The sequence below is a fragment of the Tupaia chinensis genome, unplaced genomic scaffold (genome assembly GCF_000334495.1).
Source record: "Tupaia chinensis unplaced genomic scaffold, TupChi_1.0 Scaffold000217_1, whole genome shotgun sequence".
NCBI lineage: Eukaryota > Metazoa > Chordata > Mammalia > Scandentia > Tupaiidae > Tupaia > Tupaia belangeri.
The window spans coordinates 8722237-8741911 of record NW_006159692.1 but is presented as its reverse complement, the minus strand read 5'-3'; the positions used below and the strand labels follow the sequence as shown (position 1 = coordinate 8741911).

The following is a 19675-nucleotide window of genomic DNA, read 5'->3' as shown; positions in this document are numbered from 1 at the left end:
CCTCAGCCAGGCACACACGCTCCTGTGCTTGCCGCTCCGCCGGAGCCACGCGGGTTCCTTCCCCTCAACAGGGCTGACCTCCGAGTCGCTGTTCTCACTGGGAGCCCGACCGCCACTCCCCAGATTCAAGCCCGTGTGTCTGGGTAGCCCGAGTTGATCCTGGAGGAGCAAGGGCTGCGCAGGTGACAGTGGGCTCCACGTGTGTCTGTGTGCACCGAAGGTTGGTTAGGTGCCGGCTCTCGAGTGTTTCCAGACCCACTAGCACATTCTCTCCAGACCAGAGTTGAGGCTGCCGAAGCACAGGGAGTTGCTGTAGTCCTGTGGCTTGTGTTTCGCCTTTAGGGATTTGTGTGTGTGTGTGTTTACACATTTGTATGTGTAGATCTGTATTACCTGTTTTAATGGCTGCATCGCATTCTGGATAGCTTTGTGTTGGGGAGAAGTTTAAAAGGAAGTACTGCTCTTACGTGGCTAAAGCTTTAGAACAGAGAATGAAGCAAATTCAAACTTAGTGAAATTACTGTACTGTTACTGCCTGACATATCTTTAACTTCCCTTTCGTCTGTGTTGTGTTTTTTTAGAACTTGTTCAGAAGAGATGAGAGAAATGTCTGGGTAATTGATTTAGAAGTATTTTTTATGCCACTGCTCTTTTTACATTTAATTATTTATTTAATTTTTTTAATTATTCAATTTGACCAGGGAGATAGAGAGGGAAAGCCTCTAGGTCTAGGACTTGACTCATGGTCAGCCATGTGGGAGTCCAACACTTTTACCACTGTGCCATCAGCCATTACTCTTTTAAAAAAGAATTACTTGGGACCAGGAGTTGGCATAATGGCTATGTTGCTGGATTTCCACGTAGTTGACTGCGATTCGAGTCCCAGATCTGGTGACTTAAACTCACGCCAGGTGCATGTGCGTGCGTGCATGAGTGCCCAAGATCCCGAGAGGAGAATGGAGAAGGGATTGTGGTGTGACCATCCTCCCTGGGGGGTGAGGAGAATGGAGAAGGGATTGTGGTGTGACCATCCTCCCTGGGGGGTGAGGAGAATGGAGAAGGGATTGTGGTGTGACCATCCTCCCTGGGGGGTGATTTCTCGCTTTCTGTCTGTCTCTTTCTGGGGAGCACACACTCCCTATAGCAAAAACTTCTTCTTCTTCTTCAAAAAAAAAAAAGAATAAAGAATCAAAAGAATCAGTTAATTTTATTTATTATTATTATTTTAATTTGCTTATAGGGCATGTGCATTCACCAGTGAGACAGAGAAAGCGAGCTGCCAAGTCCGGAGCTCTAACCAGGGTCTGGCATGTGGGAGTCCAGTACCTTTACATCACTGCCTGCTGGCTCACAGCCATTACTCTGAGTAGCTACGTGTCTTGAGTTTTTTGTAAAAATTCTGGAAATATTTCTGTCTCTACCTGTCTTCTTTCTTTCCTCTTTCTATTTTTTAGCTCTCCTTGTATCATTTCCCATCCCAACTTCAGTCTTTTATCACTCCTTCATTTTCCAGCATCACAGGATCTCATGGACATATTTAGCCCAGCATGACCAGACACCATTTGAGAAACTGTCTAAGGACCCAGTTTTAGTACTGGCTAGGTCTTTGGCCTGCTAGGGTTTCTGTTTCTTCTGCTGCCATCTTCTATCCGGTCTGGCTTGATCAGATTTAAAGGCCTCATTTTGTTCCCTGCTACAGTGATTTCTACTGCTAGGGAGAAGCATAACTTTTTTAGAGGCAAATATTTCAACCGTAACTGCCAACCATGATTCTTTCTGGATTTTGGAAATTATTCTGTTGACTGGGCCCCAACATCTGGTAGAAGTTTCTGCACAACTTAGTGCTATTTTTCTTCTACCTTTTATCCATTTTCTTTCCTATTTTTAAAAACTTTTGCAAGAGGGTACATGGAGAGAGACAGATGGAGAGAAGGGAAGGGATAAAGCATCCTCTATGAGGCATGTCATGCTTCTCCATCTCTCCTTCCTTTCTGGATTTTAGGTATGCATGCACACACCTGGTGTGTTTTACAAGCTGCTGTCCTGGGATGTGAACTGCATGATCAGATGTGGGATCCAGCTGCCTTAACACCAGGCCATGGGCTGGTCCCATTTTCATTTTGGGAAAGGACTTCCAAATCTGTTATCTTTTACCCTCTCTCAGCTTATATTCAGGGTTTCACTATGAAAGAACAATGTGGGACCAGTAGTTAGCGTAATGGCTATGTCGCTGAACTCCCATGTAGTCGACCGCAGTTTGAGTCCCTGACCGGGAGGCTTAAACTCACGCTGGGTGCGTGTATGTGCGTGCCCAAGATCCCGAGAGGAGAATGGAGGAGAAGGGATTGTGGCATGGCCATCCCTCTTTGGGAGGGATTTCTTGCTTTCTCTCTATCTATCTTTCTCTGTCTTTCTGGCGAGCACACGCACCCTATAGCTAAAACATCCCCCTCACCAAAAAAAAAAAGTGCTGTGATGGAAGAAAGAAATGTGGCATACTGCCTCTGTCTCTGAATTCCTTGGGCAGGCGTGGGTCACCTTTATTTCTGGAATGTTCATTTTAGCATCCCTAACATGATTTCAGTTGCTACACCTGCTACTGTGTAGATAGAGGTACTGTTGGGTTGGGGGAGCAGACACTGATAATTCTATAGTTCACTCTTATTTGATGTAGCATGATAGGTATGTCTTAAGACCTCAAAACCATGTTAGAAAAGCAGTTAGAAAATAAGGGCTTATGGCTTGAGAGCTCCATACAAAGTCCTTTTTTCTATGGAGCTAAGAATGTGTAACAAAACGTGAGCAATACAGTTGTTTGTTTAGTTTTTAAATAGTAATGGGCTTTTACCATTAGCGGCAGCAGTATATTAACACACTGCTTTGTATTACTATATTTATTACTCATTCTTTTGGTAGCGTACCATCACTCAGAACAATTACTCTGACAACAACAACTTTGCCTCCTCTGATGCTGTCTCTAGGGCCATTGGCATCTGCACAGCGCAATTCATATTCCATAATTAATGAATTATATTTCCTATTAGTGTATTGGAAATTAATGCTGTAGAAGAAATACTTGTATATGCATATATGTTATGACTTGGGTAAACATTGATGAACTTCATTTGTAGTGAATCAGAATGTGATGTCAATGGGAACTCATCATTCCTCCAGGCAGAATTTTGGAGCATAGCCAAATGTTTCTTCATCTCTAAAGCAGGGATAATACCCTACCTTTATCACAGGTTTGTGCTAAGAATCAGTTGAGAGAGTATTTATTCTTTCATTGGACAAACCTTTAATGAGTACTAGTATGCACAAAGCACTGTGCTGGATGATGAAGAATCGCGATACAGTCCCTTTCTTAAGTAATTTACAGTTTAGTAGCAAGGAGAGCCATGTAAACAATGGAGTTGTGATGCAAAAGTAAATGTAAAAGGCTATGTGGGATATTTGAGCCAATTACAAGATCATTAGGTGTTTAAAAGGTGACAGGTGCTTGTCAGGTGGCTATGCATGGGGATGGCAGTGAGTAGAGCAGAGGAGGAGCAGCCGTATAGAGGCTGATGTGTTGCGAACTTGAAGGTGCGGCTGATCAGCAAATACAAGTACCAGAAGTGTTGCAGGGTAGGGTGAGGCATAGATAAGTAAAATGGGGCTGCAGGGTGAGACTTGTGATCTTAGAAGCCTTTCTAAGCCTTTCTAACGAGTCTGACTTTTATTCTATGGACAACGGAAAGTCATTTTAGGGTCTTGACTAAGAAATATTAGTTTCCCATTTTCCAAAATAACTACGCTCGGGAACCAGCAGTTAGCGTAATGGCTATATCGCTGGACTCCCATGTAGTCAACCGCGGTTTGCATCCCGGACCCGGTGGCTTAAAACCCACGCTGGGTGCGTGTGTGTGCGTGCCCAAGATCTCGAGAGGAGAATGGAGGAGAAGGGATTGCGGCGTGACCATCCCCCCTGGGGGGTGATTTCTCACTTTTTGTCTCTATGTCTCTCTCTGTCTGGCGAGCGTATGCGCCCTATAGCGAAAAACCTCTCCAAAAATAAATAAATAAATAAATAAATAAATAAATGAATGAATGAATGAATGAATGAATAACTACGCTCGGAAACCAGCAGTTAGCGTAACGGCTATGTCGCTGGACTCCCACGTAGTCTACCGCGGTTCGCGTCCAGGACCCAGTGGCTTAAAACTCACACTGGGTGTGTGTGCGTGCATGCCCAAGATCCCGAGAGGAGAAGAGAGGAGAATGGAGGAGAAGGGATTGCAGCGTGACCATCTCCCCCGGGGGGTGATTCCTCACTTTCTGTCTCTATGTCTCTCTCTGTCTGGTGAGCACATGCGCCCTATAGCTAAAATCTCTCCAAAAAAAAAAAATAAAAGAAAGAAATCAACCTATTCTAAATCTCTTCTTCCTGTATATTATAATAATTAAATCAGTGTTACTCTAGACTCTATAATAAAGAGATATATACAATATATAAAAGAATAGAGAGCCCAGAAATGCATCCATTTTTAATAAATATATTATGAGGGAAACACTATAAATCAATAGTGAGAAGATCTATTATCAAATAAATATTGCAGGAAAAATTGGTTAGCTACTTGGACATTTTCTTTGTACTTACATTTTTAAATTGGGCACATGTGCGTGCGTGCCCAAGATCCCGAGAGGAAAAGGGATTGTGGTGTGACCGCCCCCCCTGGAGGGCGATTTCTTGCTTTCTGTCTCTGTCTCTGTCTGTCTGGCGAGCGCACGCACCCTATAGCAAAAATATCTCCAAAAAAAAAAAAAAACTACACTGTACATTATATGTTGTTACAAAATGCAGATTAAAACACCAGTGAGATACCACTGCATGACTATTAGAATGACCAAAATCCAGAACAAGTGCTGGTGAGCATATGGAACAGCAAGAGCTCTATTGCTGGTGGGAATGCAAAGTGGTTCAGCCCTTTTGGAAATTTGTTTGACAGCTTTTTCATATTTCTTCCATATGATCCAGCAGCCATACTTCTTAGCATTTGCCCAAATGAGTTGAAATTTTAATGCCCACAGAAAAACCTGCATGGAGATGTTTATAGCAGTTATTTTCATCATTGTGAAAACTTAGAAATAACCAAAATGTTCTTCAGTAGGTGAATGATAAACTGTGTAGCACGTCCAGACCATGGAATGTTACTCAGTGCTAAAAGAAGTTAGCTAGGTATCAAGTTGTGAAAAGATATGGAGGAACCTTACATGCATACTGTAAGTAAAAGAAGCCATTCTGAGAAGGTTGCATACTGTATGATTCCAGCTGAATGAGTCCAACCATATGACATCCTAAAAGCCCAACCTATGGAAATAGTAAAATGAACAGTGGGTGTCAGAGAGTGGTTGAGGGGAATGCAAAGTCAGAGCACAGAAGACTTTTAGGACACTGTCTATTCTTTGTGATACAGTGAATATACATCTTTATACATTTACCCCAAACCACAGAATATTTACTACCAAGAATGAATCCTGATGTACACTGTGGACTTTGGGTGATAGTAGTGTGTCAGCATAGGTTCGTCAGTTCTAACCAGTGTACCTTTGTGGTACATGAAATTAATAGATTTGGATCAGAGAGAGGAAATATATGGGGAATGTCTATACTTTTTACTTAATTTTGCTATGTAACTAAAACTGCTCTAAGAATAGTCTATTTAAAAGGAAAGAAGTTCATATTTTAGACAGCTTCATTTTCCTCATTTAGTGCTCTCCTTGGTGAGATTTCACTGCAATATATTTTTAAAGTCAAGTGTAAAGTAATTTTAGGACTTTTGTGACTTTTCCCCTCCTCAAGCATAGATAATTAAAGGTAAAATAATAAATGAATAATGTGATAATATGATACAATTATCCAATTTTTAAAAACTTTCTCTCCAAAATTAAAGATGTCTTTTGGCATCAGAGAGGACAGATTGGAAGGGTGAAGGGCAGGAATCAAGGGTCATAGCTAGGCTATAAAAACTGCTCATTTGAGAGCTAATGACAGCCTGGAACTAAGTCCTAATTAGTTAGGTGGTGATGGTGACAGATTATGAAAATATTAAGTCATTTCAAGGATTGGTCACTTCTAGATGTCATGGAAATGGTGGGAGGGAATCCTAAATAGTTCCTAGATTTCTAGCTTCTCTACTGGATGAATAGTGGTATTCTTTACGAAAATGAGAGCAGTTGGACAAGAAGTAGCTTTGTGGGACATACTAGTTTTGGATATGGTAGATTTCAGTGTCTGTGTGGTGTCTGAATTTTAGACCCCTTCAAAATATTATGCTTATGGAGTGGAAGTTATTAACTAAATCACAATTTTTAAAAATAACTACTTCTGGGACCAGCAGATGGCTTAATAGTTACACCGCTGGATTTCCACATATTGACTGTGGTTCAAGTCCTAGACCTGGTGACTTAAACCTCAAGCCCGGAGTGTGTGCATGTGTGCCCAGGATCCCAAGAGGAGAATGGAGGAGAAGGGATTGCGGCATGGCCATACCCCCAGAGGGTGATTTTTTGTCTTCTGTCTATCTCTGTCTTTCCAGGGAGCACATGTACCCTGTAGCAAAAATCTCTCTCTCTCTCAAAAAAAAAAAAATACTCCTTTAGACACATTTCTATGAAAATTACAGTGGCTTCAGTGATATATCTTTTGGTAGAAAAAATTATGTACTTTCCTTTTACTTACGCTTGATTACTGATATTCTTCTCCCACTCCAAGACTTTACCTATTCTGAAATAAATTAAAAAGTTTGTCCAATTTCTAGGGAATATTTCTCAGCTCATTCTATGAGGCCGGTATTACCCTGATAACACCAGTGATACAAAACTACATATAATTACCTCTTGTGATTATAGACACAGACATCCTCAAGAAATACTGCCGAATAAAATACAGCAGTATATATTGCTAAAAGAAGTTAGCTAGGTATCAAGTTGTGAAAAGATATGGAGGAACCTTACATGCATACTGTAAGTAAAAGAAGCCATTCTGAGAAGGTTGCATACTGTATGATTCCAGCTGAATGAGTCCAACCATATGACATCCTAAAAGCCCAACCTATGGAAATAGTAAAATGAACAGTGGGTGTCAGAGAGTGGTTGAGGGGAATGCAAAGTCAGAGCACAGAAGACTTTTAGGACACTGTCTATTCTTTGTGATACAGTGAATATACATCTTTATACATTTACCCCAAACCACAGAATATTTACTACCAAGAATGAATCCTGATGTACACTGTGGACTTTGGGTGATAGTAGTGTGTCAGCATAGGTTCGTCAGTTCTAACCAGTGTACCTTTGTGGTACATGAAATTAATAGATTTGGATCAGAGAGAGGAAATATATGGGGAATGTCTATACTTTTTACTTAATTTTGCTATGTAACTAAAACTGCTCTAAGAATAGTCTATTTAAAAGGAAAGAAGTTCATATTTTAGACAGCTTCATTTTCCTCATTTAGTGCTCTCCTTGGTGAGATTTCACTGCAATATATTTTTAAAGTCAAGTGTAAAGTAATTTTAGGACTTTTGTGACTTTTCCCCTCCTCAAGCATAGATAATTAAAGGTAAAATAATAAATGAATAATGTGATAATATGATACAATTATCCAATTTTTAAAAACTTTCTCTCCAAAATTAAAGATGTCTTTTGGCATCAGAGAGGACAGATTGGAAGGGTGAAGGGCAGGAATCAAGGGTCATAGCTAGGCTATAAAAACTGCTCATTTGAGAGCTAATGACAGCCTGGAACTAAGTCCTAATTAGTTAGGTGGTGATGGTGACAGATTATGAAAATATTAAGTCATTTCAAGGATTGGTCACTTCTAGATGTCATGGAAATGGTGGGAGGGAATCCTAAATAGTTCCTAGATTTCTAGCTTCTCTACTGGATGAATAGTGGTATTCTTTACGAAAATGAGAGCAGTTGGACAAGAAGTAGCTTTGTGGGACATACTAGTTTTGGATATGGTAGATTTCAGTGTCTGTGTGGTGTCTGAATTTTAGACCCCTTCAAAATATTATGCTTATGGAGTGGAAGTTATTAACTAAATCACAATTTTTAAAAATAACTACTTCTGGGACCAGCAGATGGCTTAATAGTTACACCGCTGGATTTCCACATATTGACTGTGGTTCAAGTCCTAGACCTGGTGACTTAAACCTCAAGCCCGGAGTGTGTGCATGTGTGCCCAGGATCCCAAGAGGAGAACTTTTTTTTTTTTTTTTTTTTTTACTTTTGCCCTTCCAACATGTTCACTTTCCTTTTACTTACGCTTGATTACTGATATTCTTCTCCCACTCCAAGACTTTACCTATTCTGAAATAAATTAAAAAGTTTGTCCAATTTCTAGGGAATATTTCTCAGCTCATTCTATGAGGCCGGTATTACCCTGATAACACCAGTGATACAAAACTACATATAATTACCTCTTGTGATTATAGACACAGACATCCTCAAGAAATACTGCCGAATAAAATACAGCAGTATATATAGAGAACTATGCATAAGTGGGATTTATCACAAAAATGCAAGGTTAATTTAACATACAAAATCAGGGTTGTCTCCATAGCCTAATGGTTAAGGGAAGTGATCCCACAAGGCGGACTGATGTTCAAAGCCTTGCCCTGCTGGCTTGGAAAACATGCCAGGCATCCCCATAGGAGGATGGAGAAATGGAGGAAAAGGTATAGTAGCATGGCCACATCCTACTGAGGGGCTCACTCTTGCTCTCTCATGCACATGTATCGTCTGGCAACTAAAAAAAATACATATATATGATCAGCCAATGTAATACACTATATTAATAGAGATAGCAAAGCCATCTGATTATTGTAGACACTGAAAAGCATTAGACAAAATCCACACCCCTTCATGATTAGAAAAAAGACAAAGAAAGTCTAAAAACCTAAACAAAGTAGAAGCTCCCCAACCTATTGAAGATCATCTGTGAAAATCCCACAGCTAACATGTATGATGGTGCTTGACTCAATGCTTTCTTCTGCAATCAAGAATGAGAGAAGGAAGGCCAGTTTCACCATTTCTGCCTACCCTTGTAATAGAGGTTCTGAGCAGGGCAATTAGGCAAGAAAAGGAAGTAAAGGATGTGTCAACTGGAAGGAGAAGTAAAACTCTTTGTAGATGGCATGGTGTAATAGGACTTACATATAGAAAATCCTGGGAATCCATTAAACTATTAGATCTAAATAAACAATTCAGCATTGTTGCAGTGTAGAAGATCAGTATATTAAGATAAATTTTGTATACTCTAGCATTGAACAATCAAAAAATTAAGACAAATTATAGCATCAAAAAGAATAAAACACTAAAATATTATTGAAATTAAAGATTTAAACTGAAAGATATGGCATGTTCATAGACTGAAAGCTTTAATGTTAAGATGACAATATTCCAAAGTGATCAGTAGACCAACACGATTCCAGTTGAAGTCCCAGCTGACACTTCTGCAAAATGGGGAAGTTCTAACATTTACATGGAATTCAAAGACCTCAGAATATCCAACAATCTGGAAAGAGAAGAACAGATAAACAGATAAGAGGACTCACATGTTCTGGTTTCAAAACTAATTACAAAACTATAATAATCAAGATAGTGTGATACTAGCATAAGGATAACGAATAGATTGATGAAATAGAATAAAAGTCTAGAACTAAATGTTGACATTTTTAATCAGTTGGTGTTTTTTAGGAGAAGTTTTTGCTATAGGGCGTGTGCGCTCGCTAGAAAGACAGAGACAGTGAGACAGAAAGCGAGAAATCACCCCCCCCGCCCCAGGGGGGATGGCCACGCTGCAATCCCTTCTGTTTTCCTCTCAGGATCTTCAGCACGCATGCACACTCGCCCGGAGTGAGTTTAAGCCACTGGGTCCAGGATTCGAACCACGGTCGGCTACTTGAAAGTCCAGCGACATAGCCATTATGCTAACTGCTGGTCCCAATCACTTTTTAAAAAAGTGTTCTAAGATGATTCAATGGAGATAGAATTATCTTTCCAACAAAAGATATTGGAACAACTGTTTATCCACATGAGAAACAATAGTTGGATTCCTATATAACACCATACGCAAAAAATTCATAATGGAGAATGGACTTAACTGTAAGAGTTAAAGCTAGACAATTAGAAAAATATGAGAAAATATTACCTTAGGCTAGACCAAGCTTTTTAAATATGACAAAAAAGGGGAAAGTAGATTGGATGTTAACAAAATCAAAAACTTGTGTTTCAAAAGATACAAACAAGAAAGCTAAAAGACAACTAAAGTGGGAGAAAGTATTTGCCAATCATGTATCTGATAAAGAGTTTGTATGTAGAATTGTTTTTCAAGGTTTCTATAGGGTGTATGCACTTGCTGAAGGAGGTGGAGAGGGGAGAGAGTGAGAGAGAGATATATCACCTCCCAGACAGGATGACCATGTTGCAATCCCTTCTCCATTCTCCTCTTGGAATTTTGGGTATGCTCACACATGTACCTGGCATGTTCTTCAAGCTGCTGGCTCTGGGATTTGAACTGCTCAGTTGACTATGAGGGACCCAGACATCCCAGCCACCATGTCACCTGCTGGCCCTATCTAGAATATGTTTTAAAGTTCTAAACAACTCATTTTAAAAAGAAATGGATGAAGGATCTAAATAGACATTTTCCCCCAGAAGATACACAGATGTTCCATAATCACATTAAAAGATGCTCAACATTATTACTCATTAGAGCAGTGCAGATCATAACCACTGTAAAATACTACTTCATACGCACTAGCATGACTTTAATCAAAAGACAGTCAAAAGTGTTGGCAAAGATAAGGAGAAATTGGCATCCCTATTTATTAGAGAGGTTTTTGCTATAGGGCATGTGTGCTCGCCAGAAAAACAAAGAGACAGACAGAAAGCGAGACATCACCCCCCAGGGGGGATGGCCACGCCGCAATCCCTTCTCCATTCTCCTCTTGGGATCTTGGGCACGCACGCACACGCGCCTGGCGTGAGTTTAAGCCACCGGGTCTGGGACTCGAACCGCAGTCGACTACATGGGAGTCCATCGACATAGCCATTGTGCTAACTGCTGGTCTCCCCCATTAACTGTTCAACAAAAAATGGTTCAGGCCACTTTGGAAAACAGTTTGGTAGTTCCACAAATTGATAAACGTGAGTTACCATGTAACATAGCAAATCAACTCTTAGGTAATACATTGATGAGAAAGGAAACCATATGTCCACACAAAAATGTGTGGTTGAATGTTCATCATAGCATTCATTAATAGCCAATATTGGAAACAAATGCTCACCAACTAATGACTGAATAAGCAACATGAAGTATATCTGTACAAGATTATTTATCAGTAGAAAGGAATAAACAAATGTGTCCTAGAACATAGTTGACTTTTGAAACCATCGTGTTAAGTGAAAGAAGCCAGTCACAAAAGATCATGAGTTGTATGATTCTACTTATATGAAATGTCCTCAGTGGCAGTTACCGAGAGAGAGAGAGAGTAATTGGTGGTTGGCTAAGGCTGAGGGGGGAAATTGGGAGAATTTGTTTGTGATGGTTACAGGGTATGGGATTCCTTTTGGGGGTGATATAAATGTTCTAAAAGTGATTGTGGGTGCTAGCAGGTGATGTTATGTTGTTGGACTCCTACATTGTCAACTGCAATTTGAATCCCAGACCCGGTGGCTTAAACTCATGCTGGGCACATGTGTGCCCAAGATCCCTGGAGGAGCGTGGAGGAGGAGGGATTGTGTTGTGGCCATGCCCCCTGGGTGCTGGCGAATAGGGTGAATGAAGGATCAGTGCAGAGGGTAGAGACAGACACAAAAGCATGGGAAGAGGGAACACAAAAGCATGAAGTAGGAACCTCAAGGACTGAGAGCACAGACACTTTATTTTACAGACAGTTTAAACTATCTTAAGCAGGAAGTGGGGTGAATGTTCTTTCTCTACTATGTGAGGAACAGCAGTCTCTTAAAGGAAGATTAACTCTTGCAGGTCATTATGGTTATATGGGACAAACAATCCTTATGGTTCCTGGCAGGGACATTGCCTTTCCATTGGGTCTGTCTGGAGACTCATGATCCACCTAGATTTCCATGCTAATCTTGGTCCAGTGTTCCGGACTTCGTGCTCCCAAGACTGTCCCAACTGGTTGCTGTGCAATGTGTTTCCACATTCAATCTTTTTCTCTAGTTTACACCCTTATTTAATCATATGGTTCCCAGCATCTGGAGGGTCGTTTCTCACTTTCTGTCTCTCTGTTTCTCCAGCGAACTTGCATGCCCTATAGCAAAAATCTCTCTAAAGAAAAAAAGTAATTGTGATGATGATTGCACAACTTTGTGAATATACTAAACACCAGTGAATTTTATACTTTAAATGAGTGAATTTCATAGTGTGTGAATTGCATGTCTATAAAGCTATTTTTTTAAATAAAGCTATTTAAGTTTACCAGCCTGTCTAGAAAAATGTGTATCATTTGTCTTTTTAACTTAAGTTCAAGGCTTCTCTTTTCAAAGGTTTCACTAAGTAGCCATTTATTAATGTAATCATTCCCGTGCTCCAAATCTACATCTGTAATTTATCTTACTACTTCTGTTTGTTTAGTTGCCTCTCATACTCATTAGCCATTTTGTTGTAGTAGAGTATCGGTAATATCTATTACCTATGTGAGCCTAATCTTTTTTTTCCTTATTTTTGAGAGATTTTTGCTATAGGGCATGTGTGCTCACCAGAGAGACAGAGACAGACAGCGAGAAATCACCCCCCCCCTCCCCGGGATGGGACATGGCCATGCTGTAGTCCCTTCTCTTCCATTCTCCTCTTGGGATTTTGTGCCCAACGTTAGTTTTAAGCCACTGGGTCTGGGACTTGAATAGCTGTCCACTGCTTGAATTCCAGCGCCTTAACCACTACACCACCTGCGGGCCTCAACCTAATATTAATGCTATTATGACAAATAGCCTCTAGAAAAGCAAATGCTCATTGATTAATGACTTCTGTTTTTAAGGAACCTGTGAAGATGATTGCTATTCCTTTTATCCAGTGTAATTCAAATGTACAATGGCTGTAAAGTTGTGTTTTATGTGGTTTAGAAGACATCATTTTTGTTTTGGAAAGGAATATGCGTACAGTTTTTAAAGTGTTAACAGAAATATACTAATGTGTTGACTCTGTTGGTTTCAGTATCACTAACAACAAAAATATTTGTTGAGCATGTACTGTATATGAGTAACTGCTGAGCTCTAGTAAGATACATTGAAGTAGGAACCAGCAGATAGTGTAGTAGTTATGTCACATGGCCAACTGCGGTTCAAGGGATGATTTCTCATTTTCCTTCTCATTGTCTCTGTCTCTCCAGTGAGCACATGTACCCTAAGGCAAAAACCTCTTAAAAAAAAAAAGATACATTGAAATTTCAGAAATATACCTATTCTTAATAATTTTGTAATCTTGTTGGGAGAGGGAGATTTCAAAGACAAATATGAAAAGTTCAAGATTAGATGTGACTAAAAGCACTAAAATGAATTCTGGGGCTGTCTGGAAGATTGATAAGGGCCGAAGTATTCAGAAATTCTGTAGGAATTCCAGCGCCTTAACCACTACACCACCTGCGGGCCTCAACCTAATATTAATGCTATTATGACAAATAGCCTCTAGAAAAGCAAATGCTCATTGATTAATGACTTCTGTTTTTAAGGAACCTGTGAAGATGATTGCTATTCCTTTTATCCAGTGTAATTCAAATGTACAATGGCTGTAAAGTTGTGTTTTATGTGGTTTAGAAGACATCATTTTTGTTTTGGAAAGGAATATGCGTACAGTTTTTAAAGTGTTAACAGAAATATACTAATGTGTTGACTCTGTTGGTTTCAGTATCACTAACAACAAAAATATTTGTTGAGCATGTACTGTATATGAGTAACTGCTGAGCTCTAGTAAGATACATTGAAGTAGGAACCAGCAGATAGTGTAGTAGTTATGTCACATGGCCAACTGCGGTTCAAGGGATGATTTCTCATTTTCCTTCTCATTGTCTCTGTCTCTCCAGTGAGCACATGTACCCTAAGGCAAAAACCTCTTAAAAAAAAAAAGATACATTGAAATTTCAGAAATATACCTATTCTTAATAATTTTGTAATCTTGTTGGGAGAGGGAGATTTCAAAGACAAATATGAAAAGTTCAAGATTAGATGTGACTAAAAGCACTAAAATGAATTCTGGGGCTGTCTGGAAGATTGATAAGGGCCGAAGTATTCAGAAATTCTGTAGGGCAGAATGAGTCGTTCAGGTGGGCTTGTTTAAAAAAAATTATTCTTGTTTTTTAGGTACAAACCCAAAACATGAACACCGATATATATTACCAATGTTCAAAGCTGATTTGGCTAGAACTGGAATACAGTTGCCTACAACACGTTCTAGAAGAATTAGAAAACTCAAAGTAATGGATAACAGAAAAGAGCCTCCATTCTTCAATGAAGATAACCTGGGTTCATTTTACTACAAAATTCCTTTCTATGATACCATGGAGCTCCTCATTGAAACATTGACTGGAACATGTTTTGAGCTGAGAGTTTCACCCTTTGAAGCTGTTATTTCTGTGAAAGCAAAAATTCAGAGATTGGAAGGTACTAGTCTTTGATTTGTTCAAGATTATATAATAGTTTTTAAAGGTTTTATAATGGAGAAAATTTCAGACATAACAATATTAGAATAGGATAACGAACACCTATATTCCCTTCACTGAGCAGCATCAGCAATGATCAACTCGTAAACTGTCTTGTTGCTGTGTTCTCCCACTTCATTCTCCTCACACCAGATTCTTCTGAAGCAGATCCCTGGCATCATGTTAATGGTGTGAAATAATATTTTTAAAGTAGTTTTCAATAGGTTATGATGACATGCAAATTCTGCCATAACGATCTTAGTTACTTTTGATGGGATGTAGTATTTGTGTTTTCTTTTTGTGACCTTCCTTAAATTTTACACTTCTTTGCAGATCCTTTTTTAAATGTGCAGATTTTATGAGGAGAGTTTTTGTCTTCCATTTACAGATAATTATGAGTTCCCTTAGTATAGTAGGAATACTGCATAATATGTATACTTTTTTTGTTGTTTGTGTATTTGGGAAAAGAGCCATAAGTTATTTTGTGTTAAAATTAGTGTTTTTTTCTTTGTGCTTTGCAGATTTCTGAAGTGGTATTTGTCATGTACACTTGTTAAAATTCAGTTTTTACTAGAACATTTATTTTTTCCATGTAACACTAAAATGGATCTTTACTGATGGAGATAGCTAACAATTGCTTGTAATAGAAAGGTGGTACTTAGCCTTGCCCTCTACCTAGTTTAAGTTCAGGGTTGTAGAAGAATGAGGAGGGTTGGAATTTTTTTTTTTTTAATGAGGTTAAGGATTCTGGTATTTGAACTTCTGACCATTCGCTATTCTTTTTCTCCTGGGGAAGTTCTGTTGAAATTAGTAGCCAACAGAGTGCAGTCATCATATCATGAGCACATCGAGTAATACACAAAATGATTATAATCCCAAATGATTTGATGAGATCTGAAGTCAGAATAATTCATTTTGTCTTTGTTCTGCTTTTTTATTTATATGATGTTATGTATTTTTTGGAGCAGGAAGAGTATAAATTCTCTCACGTTCTAAATAATTTCTGTATTTTTCTCCTTCGTGCATTTTTAAAATTTATTTTTGTTATAGGATGAGTCTCTTTACTAGGAAGAGATAAAAACAGAGAGAGAGAGAGAGAGAAAACGAGAAAGTAAAAAATTACCTCCCGGGGGGTGGCCTTTCTTCTCCATTGTAATTTCTTCTCCATTCTCTCGGGATTTTGGGTACACATGCATACATGCCTAGCATGTTTTTTCAGGCCTCTGTGTGCAGGACTTGAACCATGAAGCTGGCCCACCTTCATGCATTTTAAATAATCTTTGTACAGCAAAACACTTTAGAGAGCATTCTGCTTCAGTCTTAACTTAGAAGCATAAATTTGGGCTTAGAGATTATTGGGAACTCATCCAATGGAAATATTTCTGAGGGGACTTCAGAAAGTTTCAGGAAAAAAAATAGAGTAAAATTTTATTTTGATGCAAAAATATGAAATCCATGCATAGTTACTTCATTTTACACATTTTTCATGAACTTTTTAAAGTCCTCCCTGTTCAAGTCAGAATCAGAGACAAGTTATAGATTTCTTGACACTTGTAGTAGACATTGTTTGGATAAAAGTGGTGGCTTTGTGATTATTAGACAGTTGAATCTCAGTTTAAACATTTACTGAAAACACACTGGGAAAATAAATAAGGTAATATGTAAAATGCCTACTGTGTTAGTCTGGTGAGGCTGACATGATAAAATACCATAGACTGGGGGACTTAAACAGCAGAAATGTACTTTCTTTGTCTGGAGACCAGAGATCCAAGGTCAGGGTGCCAGCAGGGTTAGATTCTAGTGAGGGCTGCTTTCCTGGCTTGCAGACTTCTCAATGTGTTTTCTCTGGGTCTTCGTGTGGTGGTGGGGGGATTACTGAGGAAGGTGGAGGTTAAAGGCGGTGGGGACAAACTCTCTGGTATCTCTTATAATCCAGTCACAAAGGATTGACCCTTCTGACCTAAACCTGATTATCTCCCTAAGGCTTCATCTCCTTATGCCATCATGTTGAGAGTTAGGGCTTCAGCATTTGAATTTTGGGTAAACTCAACTGAAGTTAACAGAACCTACCAATATAGGCATTTCCCTTCCACTCCCATTCCCTATCCTCACACCTCTTGCTCCTTCCTTTCCTTCTGTTCTCTAGACTTTCTAGTAACTGCAGGAGGTTTTAGGAGGGCAGATTTCATGAGAAACAAATTTTAATCCTTTCTTGGGTTATCTTTACTGCCACTTTGGAAGACATTTGGGGCTAGCATGGTGGGTGACACTCAAGTTAGAGGGATATGGAATAGGAAGGGCAGAGGTGACATTCTTCAGGTTAATTTTGCAGGAAAAATAGCCTGTTTTTTAGGCTTTTTCTTTTAGGCAACTTTTCATGAGTTGAGAACTAGAGCCTGGTGAGAGATAGGAGGGAGAGTGGAGAGGATTGTGGTGAAAGGGTTGATGGTGTGTGCTGGATTAGGAATGAAGAGAGGAGCAGTGTCTGTAAAGGTTTTTTTGTTTGTTTGTTTTTGTTGTTTTTGTTTTTTTCCCATCATGAGAAAGAAAGATACATAAGCATCCTTAACAAGGTCACGTAATGGGATCTGCTCCCAGCCTTCCCAGTCAGTCAGGATCACATGACACATGCATGCAACCTGTACTGTGGGTTCAGGTTGACCTAGGATTCAAACTGATCTTCCTTGTGGCTTCCAGCATCACAGAACTACTGCTGCCTCACCAACGCTGGGACTACAAGGGAACTTTATACTAGCCTTTTAAAATACTGAGTAAATTAACTCCTTTTTATCACAGTTGTCCCAGCTTAAAATGGGAATAATAGTACCTATCCCAAAGGGTTGTTCTCCAGATAAATCTGTTAATAAATATAAAGAACCTGTGTTCCTCTTTTTTTGTTTTGGTGAGGGCATGTATGCACATACATGAGAGAGAGAGAGAATTCCCCCCACTGTGGGAGCTGGTCACAGTGTAGCCATTTTTCTTCCAAATTTTTATCCATCAGAAGCCTGGGCACATGCATGCACACACAGTGTGTTTTTTAAGTCACTGAAGCTGGGACTTGAACCCTTGTTTACCATGCAGGATCTAGCTCCTCGGTGGAGCCCTTAATCACCACATCATGAGTCTTGCCTGTCTGTGTTCTTTATCAGGAAAAATACATGGTTTATGGAAATATTGCCATATTTTAAAATATATATATATATATTTTATGCACTTGGGAAGAGACCTAGATTACTTAATGATTTTCCAGACAAGGCAACTCCTTTGGAATTCATCATTGTCTAGAGCAGTGGTCTGCATAGGAGAGTACATAACCCTTCCCCTGCCACATGAAAAATAATGCACTGGAGTTTGGAAATAAATGTGTCAAGAAATGTAAAGGATTATCATCTGGTCCTTTGTTGTCAGAGAATGTGGATTCCCTGTGCTTTCTTTCTGGTCCTTCGCATTACTGCTGCCTAATAAAGGTTTTTCTTCTGTAAATAGGGTAGGATTATTTTTCTGGCCCCCTTCGAGTAGGTGGGACCATATTATTAGTTCAAGTCAATGAGCTATGAATAGAAATATTTCTAGGCATGGTGATTGATGCTTATTCAGGCTGGGTCCTTGAGTGGCCATAGTGAGCAGAGTCCTTGTGCTGAAATGCAGTGGATATGTAACATGAGTAGGAAATAAATTTTTAAGTCACTGACAGTTTTGCAGTAGTTTACCATTTATTTATTTATTCTAACCCAATATTACATAGGGATTGATTTTTTTTCCTTATGTGGATAATTGATTATCTATATACCAATTATTGAATTAATCTTATATTTTCTTACTAATGTAATTCCATACTCGTCCTATGTGACCTTTTTATAAATTTACAACTTAATTTGATCACCTGTCTCTACCCATGTCAATATTATACCACATTATTTACTGTAATGTAAGTTTTTTTTTTTTTTGTAATGTAAGTCTTGATAGGTTATTGTATTGGGTCACTGGAAAATTCATGACACATTTTTGTGTAGAAAAACATAGAAAAATACACCTTGACTTTTCCGACAACGCAGTATCTGTCTAACATGTTATTCAGAATTGTCTTCAATACTCAAAATTTTGTTAACTCTTAATGGTTTTATATAATTTTGTCTAAAATTATCTGAGACCTATAGTATTGGATTGTCAGAAAAGTCAGGACACATTTTTGCATAGAAAAACATAGACAAAAATACACCATGGCATTCCAACAACCCAGTCTGTGGGGACAAGTAGGAAATGTATTTTTATCTATTTATTTATTTATTTATTTATCGAGAGAAAAAGGTAGTTAATTAAGTAAAAGTGAAAGTACATTCTTGAACAGTAGGAGCAGGCCTGAGTGGACAGAGAGAGTTACTCAAAAGGCCCTGGCAGTGACATTCTGTGACATTCTGTGAGATTTATAACTTTCTATATTGTAAATATTGCTGCAATGAGCAGTTTTTTTTTCTTATACCAATATATATTTTTTCTTTTAAAAATATATTTATTTTACATTCATTCACTGAACATCATCACAGCATACAAAATGTGATCTCCCATCCAGAATACACTGTAAATTTTTTTATTAATTAATTAGTATATATATATTTTTTCAATTCATTTTCTTCCATACATTCAATCACATTATTATTTGTCTTACAAAGTGGATATTTCAACAGGTGAACATTACTCCCTAGTACATTTGATAAAACTACAAAATATCTTCAACAGATAACACTACGCCTCTTTGTGCCATTAATGCTTTGCCTCCCTGTCCCTCCTCAAAATGTCCTTCCTCAAACCCTCCTCTTTTACACACACTGTATCTGGTATTTACATCTATATACTGTGTTTTTATATCTCTTAGTCAATTAGTTTCAGTCATCGAGTGTGGACACTTGGTATATATTAAGTGGAGACATACAATGCCTCTCCTTCATAGCCTGGCATGCGTCACTCAG

General features: G+C 38.8%; 1 protein-coding gene across 4 annotated transcripts in view; it reads left to right on the top strand.

Moving 5' to 3' along the window:
* Positions 1-6: 6 nt before the first annotated feature.
* Positions 7-19675, top strand: part of ZFAND4 (zinc finger AN1-type containing 4) — a 77268-nt gene continuing 57599 nt past the window's right edge. The window contains exons 1-2 of one of the 4 annotated variants that reach the window (XM_006147689.2): positions 7-182; positions 14368-14667. In XM_006147689.2, coding sequence (XP_006147751.1) covers positions 14406-14667 — 262 coding nt within the window. In that variant the 5' untranslated portion in view covers positions 7-182; positions 14368-14405. Of the gene's footprint in view, positions 183-14367; positions 14668-19675 lie in introns of those variants that run through there. The other 3 variants (XM_014587556.2, XM_006147691.2, XM_006147690.2) reach the window with 3 other exon arrangements.